This window comes from Pteropus alecto, unplaced genomic scaffold (assembly GCF_000325575.1).
Source record: "Pteropus alecto unplaced genomic scaffold, ASM32557v1 scaffold125, whole genome shotgun sequence".
NCBI lineage: Eukaryota > Metazoa > Chordata > Mammalia > Chiroptera > Pteropodidae > Pteropus > Pteropus alecto.
Window position 1 is genome coordinate 10,380,780 of NW_006436888.1, and position 7,681 is coordinate 10,388,460.

At 68.0% G+C, this 7,681-nt stretch overlaps 1 protein-coding gene across 6 annotated transcripts in view; it reads right to left on the reverse strand.

Annotated features, from left to right (window-relative positions):
• Positions 1-7,615, reverse strand: part of ARHGEF16 (Rho guanine nucleotide exchange factor 16) — a 21,466-nt gene extending 13,851 nt beyond the window's left edge. Inside the window, exons 1-2 of one of the 6 annotated variants that reach the window (XM_006914407.3) lie at positions 7,491-7,615; positions 943-1,546 (exon numbers count right to left, since the gene is read on the reverse strand). In XM_006914407.3, coding sequence (XP_006914469.1) covers positions 943-1,527 — 585 coding nt within the window. In that variant the 5' untranslated portion in view covers positions 1,528-1,546; positions 7,491-7,615. The other 5 variants (XM_025048554.1, XM_025048552.1, XM_025048551.1 and 2 more) reach the window with 5 other exon arrangements.
• Between the last annotated feature and the right edge of the window lie 66 nt (positions 7,616-7,681).

Below are 7,681 nucleotides of genomic sequence, written 5' to 3' on the forward strand. Positions count from 1 at the left end.
CCTCTGCTTTAGCCCTCGTTCCTCTGCAGCCCCCACCTGGCCCTGCGTGCCTGGAAGGCCTTCCTCTGCTCCCCCCCGAGCACCCCAGCCCAGCCCTCGGCACCCCCAGTGCCCTGGGCGCGCTCCTGGGGCCGGCCCACGGGGTCACTTCGTGCCCCAGCACAGGTGCGTGAGCCTCAGGCAACATCCGCTGAATGTCCGAGTCAGCAGTGCGTGAACAAACGGGCCTAGGCCTGGGAGTGCACCGTGCCGAGTCCCCAGGCAGGTTCTGGGGTCGGGGCATCGTGGGTGGGCATGGCAGGGGCAGGGCTCCACCTTCCAGGCCAGGGACGGACCGTGGCTAGGGTCCTGCCCGGCCCGCCCTCTGCACGCTGGGTTGCCAGCATGCCGACGGGTCCAGGCCGTGGCTGCAGCCCGCAGTCTGGGCGGGAGCCCTGAGCAGCAGGCTGTCAGGATGGCAGCCACAGGCAGAGGGTCCTGGGCGAGCGCCCCTCCCACTGGCCCTGTGCCTGTTGTCCTCTCTAGGGGTGCATGCAGGGAGCCTCAGACGCCCCCTACAAGCAGCTAGGGTCCCACTGCCCCCTCCCGAAGCCCCTTGAACACTGAGTTCCAGCCGGGTGCCGCTGCAAAGCCACCATCGCAACCTGTCCCTCAGACGGGCTGGCTCCTTCTCAGGGCCGGTCACCCCAGGCTCTACCCCACACCGTGGCTGAGAGTGGGGGCCCGGAGGCCGAGGTCCTGGGTAAAACCGTGGTCTTTTCTGAGCCTCAGTGGCCTCGGATGTAAAATGGGGACAGTCACACTCCGCTCACAACCTGCTCTAGGACTTAAATACACTGCCAGGAGCCTGCGCACGGGGGCGCTCACGGAATGGCAGCTGCTGGACGGAGACGGCCCCTCAAGGCCCGTCCCCTCTGGCTGTCCAGGCGCATAGCCCCCTACCTTGTTTTTGGCCGCATGGCGAGCAGGAGGCTGGCTGGACTCCTCGGCCAGGGCCTGGAGCTTGGGGCTGAGGTGGACGGGCCCCAGCTCGCCGCCCGGGGTCCCCAGGCCCCTCATGGCCGCACGGTAGGACTGGTTGCGCAGCTTCCGTGTCAGCATGCCCCCGGGGCCCGTGTCCACGTCCATGTCGTCCAGGGAGAAGCTGGGGGCCACGAAGAGCTGCGGGTCCCGCCGGGCGGCCTCCTTGCTGAGCATGGCCGCCCCGAAGCTCTGGTGGCGGGCCGGGGCCTTGGCCCTGCTGGACACGGCCAGGCTCCTGGGGATCAGCTGCTCAGTGCCCATCTTGAGGGCTGCAGGGCTCTGTGTGCTCAGGATGATGGCCCGCGGCGCCCTGCCCTCGGGGGTCAGGGGTGTGGGCCCCGGGACGTCGTGCTGGAAGGCGGCATTGTCCCTGACCCGCAGGGACCCCCGGACCGTCGGGAGCCCGGAGACGGGGTTCCCGTTGGTGTCCAGCCGCAGCTCCGAGTGGACGCGGCATTCTAGCAGCTTTTCCTCCAGGGAGCTGTCCGAGTGCCGATGGGCCATGCCGGGCGGCCACGGGGTCCTGGGGGAACAGGGTGAAGGTGAGGGCAGCACGCTGACGGCCACCCGCAGCCCTCTGGCACCTTGGCCTGTCACCCCGGCCAGAGCCTGCGCTCAGGGGCCAGCCCTCGAAGGCCGGTGGGCTGTGCAGCCTGCAGCAGAGCTGGCCTGGCACGGGCACGCTCCCCAGGGAGGTTGGACTGCCGCCGGACTGGGCGTGCAGTGGGTCAGCACAGCCTCAGGCCTGTGGGGACCTGGGCAGGGACAGGCCGCTGGTCTCCGAGCCCAGGGGGCGCAGCCTGCAGTCGAGGCTGGCCCTGGGCGGTCACGTGCGTCCTCTGGTGTGCTGCACACACTGAGGACACGTTCCTGAGCTGGGGTGTAAGCATAGGCAGTGGGGGTGCCTGGGGCCCTACAGACCTGGGTTGGAATCGGTCACTCGGCCACCAGTTCCCACCAGGTGGGGCCCAGCTCAAGCCCACCTCACGCACTCGCCCAATGGTGAGCCTGGGCGCTCCCCTGGGAGATTCCAGCTTCCGCCCAGGAGGGCCCCCCTAGGGCAGGGCCGGCCACATGCGCTGGCCAGAGTCACCGCACAGTCGGACCATCTGCGGGGCACACGGAGCCCGGCCACTCAGCTCCCCCAGAGCGGGCTCTGTGCTGAACCACCCCAGGAAAGCGTCCGGGCTGTGCTTCCTGGGCCCCAGGGAGGAGCTCCTGGCAGAGCCCGGCCGCCCGCACGCTGGGAGGACCGCCCACGCATTCCTGGGGACATTCTGAGTCACCCGGCAGAGGATGGCCGCGGCCTCCCCCGGGCTGGGCACGTCCGTGCCACCCCAGAGCCCCACCCCGTGTTTACGTGTCTGTCTTTGCCCAGGGGGCTGAGAATCGGGGTTCAGACTTCCATCTGTAAGCATGCCGAATAAAATGTGGCCATGTGGGCAGCCAGACACTTCCGACCCGTGAGCCCTCGCACTCCGACCCGAGGCATCCACGTTGGTACCCAGAGCAGCAGCACAGAAGGGCCGACGCCACACTGTGCCCGAGTGCGTGGATGCAGCCGCCGCCAGGCCCCGCGTCCCTCCTCCTTCCTCTCCCCCAGGCCTGGCTCCTCCCGACCCCTTCCTCTGAGCCCAGGCCAGACCCGGCAAGCAGCTCGGCCTCTCCCAAGGGAGGGCAAAGTCTGCTCAGGGCAGGAAGTGCCTGGATGGAACCAGTCAGGCGAGCCATTGCCGGGTGTGACCTCCGTGCCCAGCGAGGAGGGAGGCCACACCCGCAGGCCGGGAGCCACCAGCCGGGATCGGGGTCTGAGGGCGAGCGGGCGCCCCGTCTGCCGGAGCCGCCATCACGTCTCTGTCCCGTCTGTTGCCTCCTTCGTCACAGAAATACCCGGAAACGGGTTCAAACTTCGAACAGCACCACGGGCTTCTCTCAGAGACAGGCGTCCCCTCCTCCAGCATCCTGCCCGCCCCCGGCCCCCGCTCCGGGTTGTGCTTCTCCCTGGCTTCTCAGCGAGGGGCGGCAGACTGCAGGTGTCACCCGCCCTCTTCCCGCCGTGGGAGGGGGCCCCGGCCTCCCACGCGGTGCCCGAGGGTGTCGGTGCCGGCCCGGGCCCCTCTTGGTTAATGATTCCCTCCTGTTTACCCGTGGCTTTCCTCCTGCACACAGTCCAGTGTCCCCGCTCCATGCGGCCAGCGCGTCAGCCCCATGTCCCCAGATACCCTGTCCCCACCTCCCCGGTGTCCCTTCCCTGCTTCCCGTCCTCCCTCTGCAGTCCGCGTGTCCCTGCTCCTCCAGGGGCCACGACCAGGAGGAGACCCCGGCTGAAGTGCTTCTTCCTCCCGGCCCCGGGCTGGTGGCGCGGCTGGGTTCAGAGTCCCTCGGAGGTTATTTTCTTCCAGAGGGAGAAGCCTTCGTCCCTGGTCTTCGAGCTTCGGCTGTGGCGAGGCGCCCGACGCCGGTCCCATCTGCCTCCCCGGATGACGACCGGAGTGGTGTCACCCGCTGCCGAGGGGCCCTGGTGGTTGCGGGACGAAGGCGCGCCCGGTGCCTGAGCCCCGCACTGTGCCTGAGCCCCGCCCGGTGCCTGAGCCCCGCCCGCTGCCTGAGCCCCGCACGGTGCGCTCGGCGAGGCCCAGACGGTCTCCTGGGAAGCCCAGGGACCGGCCCGAAAGCACTGCAGCATCTGAGTCAGACCTCTTCTCGTCCTGTCTTCCCTCAAGGTCACCTTCCGACCTTCCCAGCAAACGCGCTCTGCCGCTTTCCCGGTCTCCCGTCCACACGAAGACACTACGTCGTCCTTCGAGCTTGGTCCCTTGTTTGCTGGCCTGACGCTTCCTCACGCACTTTTCCGCCTGTCTCGGCCACTCTCTCAGGCACCAGGGACCTGTCCCTCAGTCCCTGGGGACCCGTTGGCTGTCTGCTTCTGGTTGGGAGACAGGCACTGTGCTGGCGTGAGGCCCATGTGCTGGACACACACGCACGTGAGCGCTGGCTTCTGCCTGGCGGGCTCTCTGGGACTGCCCCGCACCCACCCCCTGCCCAGTGTCCCTACCTGTAGCCTCTCCTCCGGCTGGTGGGCTACAGAGCCTTGCTCGTGTCCCCGCTGGACACTGGCCCTCGCCCGGTGTCCTGGAGCCAGCAAGGTGAAGGGGCCGAGAGCACAGACTTGTCCCAGCCGCCCGTGGGGCAGATGCCAGCCATGCCGTCCAGGAGACAGTGGCTGAAAGAGGCCAGACGCCCTGCAGTGACCACCCGGGCCGCAGAGGCGCGTCTGCTCCAGGCAAAGGTGGCCCCAGAAGCTCCCCCAGAGAGGCCAGGGCAGTGAGGGCTGTGTGCAGTCATCCGTCTCCCCCTCAACTCTGTGGGTCCTTCTGTGGGGGCAGAGACAGTTCCCAGTTCACGTCCCCACAGTGGGGCTCAGCACCCAGACGACACCTGAGCACAGGTAACCTGGAGGTTGCTCTGCTCCGACGCCCTCTCTGGGGACAGTGCCCACCCCAGGACGCCCTGGTGTGTTACCAAGAGCCGGCCGCACGCATACATTGCTTCACGCCAGCAGGGACCCCAGGACTGCGTCGCAGAGACTCCCAGAGCGGCTGGGCCACCTTCGGGTGACTTCTGGGTGACTTTCTGCTGCTCTCGCTTAGGGGGCTGGGGAGGGCCGACGCTTGAGCCCTGGGAGCCACACCATCTGATTGTCCCTGTGCCACTCCGCAGCCTACCCTGATGTCCCTGGCACACGTTTGGGGGTGCGGGTAAGGGGCCTGGGGCTCGGGAGTGAGGGGCGGCGGGCTGGCGGTCAGCAGGCGGAGCCAGGGGAGGTATCTGGACCGCCTCCCCTTGGCCTCAGGGGCCCCATGCAGCCCAGACCCCTGGTTCCCCCAGTCGTTGTGACAGACGGGCCTCCCAGGACCCCACTCCCTTGCAGAAGCACAATATTCCTGGCCTGGGCTCTGGTCACAGCCAACAGGACCCTAATCATGGGGAGTTCGGGACCCGCTGGCCCTCAGATTAGGATGCCACATGACCTCCATCCTTGGGCCACCTCTGTCCCCTCTGCCTTGCCTGGAGCTTCGCCTCTCCAGCCAGTGGCCCGACCCACGTCTTTGCCGAGGCAAACTCAACCCACAGTGATGGCCTTGTCTTAGATAATTCTGCCCGGCCGAGCTCGACACTCGGGGCCACACGGAATTTGCAGGATTGGGCTTGTACACCACGTTGCGGGGAGGTTCGGGGGCTCTCAACCTAGGCAGGTTTGTCTCCCAGGGAACATTCAGCCGTGTTCAGAAGCCCCCTTGGTGGCCACAACTGGGCTGAGCTACTGGCCTCATGGAGGCAGGGGCCAAGGATGCTGCTGCCACCCTACAGAGCACAGGACAGTCCCGCACAATGCCACGTCTGAAACAAATGTCCACAGTGCCGAGACAGAGACACCCCAGCTTAGCTGACTGAAGGGGCAGCCTTCATGGTGGGGGTCAGGGGAGACCCACCTGGCCTGGCTGTGCCCAGCCTCGGACACGGCCTGGTGGGCGCTGGCAGCCCCTCCTGCCCTGAGCAGAAGCCTCTGCTGTCTCCTTCCCATGACACCTGCGGGCACCAGCAACTGTCACAGACAACACCACCACCTGCTCCGCCTGCAGCGCCCACCTTGGCCTGCTCCGGCCCGCATCTCTGAACCCAGACGTCCCATACACGCAGCTCCCGCCCCGGGCTCGGCTGGCACGCACCGTGTTCCCCAGACAGGAAATCGGAGCCCTGACTCCCGCAGGGAGCCCGGACAGGTGACGAGCAGGTGCCCATCACGCGCTTGCCACCTACTGTGCCTTCATTCCCTCACCGAAATTCCAGAAGGTGGGTACCGTCCCTCTCTGACAGGTGAGGGAACCAGGAGCAGAGGGAACGTGACGTGTGGGGCTCGGGCTGCCGGTCAGCAGGGCTGGGCGAGGCACCAGGCTCCGGCGGGCAGGGAGTAGGGACACTCCCTAGGACACTCTTACGGACGGCCGGTGACCTGAGCCAGGAGGTCGCTGCCACGGGCTAGGGGGACGAGCAGCTGACATCCGTCCAGAAACCGAAACTGAAATCCTGGGACGGGCCCTGCCCTGAGCAGTGTGCCATCCGATCACGCCCACGAACTGCTGTCCTCAGGGGCGGGGACCGTGGGGACCGTGGGGACCGTGGGGACCCGAAGCCACTCCACCTGTGCCTCGGTCCCCTCACGCCTGAAGAGCGCCTTCCATGTGGGGTCGGAGAGGACCCCCGGGAACCCGAGACGATGGGGACGGGAGGGCGGAGGGGGACTCATTCCCCAGGTGGCTTAAGACCTTATCTCTTCCAGGAAGCCTGGGGCCCCCACTTCCTGCTGCACCGGGACTCGGGGAGCCCTGCTCTCTGCATCCAGCCCGTGCCCTGGGCAGTGCCTGGGTCCCCCCCTCCAAGAAGTTCGTCTTCTTGGCGCCGTGGGCATCGGCCGGGCGGCGAGCACACCAGAGCTCCGCGGCAGCTTGGCCGGCATCTCTAAGGGGACACACCTGTGACTCCCGTTTTACAGGTGGGGAAACTGAGGCCCAGAGGGCTTAAGTAACTTGTCTTAGTTCACACGGAGCCCGGATGTGAACCCGGGGCCCCCACCCCTCAGCACGGCACCATTGGGGTGTCGGGGTGGACAGGTGAGCAGGATCAGAGGCCCTGCCACTGGTCCCAGCCAGAGCTGAAGGCGCCATGCGTGACAGGGCCGCCCGGAGCCCCCACGGGGGGCGGTGCAAGCTGCTCACCTGGAGACCACTGCCAGGCTCCAGGTAGATGCTGAGGTCACTGCACGCTCCCATCTGCCACTCACCCGGTCACCCCCCACGCCCCTGCGGGTGCTGGGCTGAGGTCCACCCACATCTGCAAAGGAACCGTGCTTCCCAGAAGGAGCAGCTGAGCTGGCATCTCAAGGCAGGTGGCACTCAGGGCCTTGGAGCTGCTCCTGCTTCTCGGCGGCGGGCAGAGCAGAACCCTGCCCCCCACTGGGTCTGACCCCAGCTCCGGCAGGGGACCCGCCTGCATTCCTGGGGCCAAAGCAGGTTTGCGGCAGATTCTGCAGAGTGGGCGGGAGGGCCTGTTTTGTCCCCACTCCTGACCACCTATCAAGGGCCCTGGGGCTCCCTTCCTGACCCTCAGCTCTGACGTCGAACACGCCGGTCCCGGGGCTGGAGTGCGCCCCTCCAGGACAGAGCAGGCGGCGGCATCGGACGCCTCAGGCCCGGGGAGCGGGTCCTGGGCCGCGGCTCCCACCCCCCCCACAGCCGGGTCGGCCGGCACCGCGGACCGAGGGGCCGCGAAGTTGTGCGGACCGCGGGCGCGGCTTGCAGGAAAAGCAAAGCGGTGAAAGGCGCCCCCAGGGCTACTGTCCCCGCCCCGAGGGAGGCTTACTCCCCACGCGCTCCGCCTGGCTCACCTCACCTGTCCCCCGGGCTTACCTGCGCCACAGGGCGGAGGACGAAGCGACGAGCGCGGGCGGCAGCGGTGGGGCCGGGGCAGCCTGCAGGCTCCGCGCCCTGGCCGGGTGGCCGTTCCCAGCCCCTCCGTCCGGCCTCTCGGTCCTTCCCTGTCCCCGCCCTCCTACTTCCTGTGCGGCCCCGCGGGAGGCGGAGGTGGGCTCTGCCTGGCC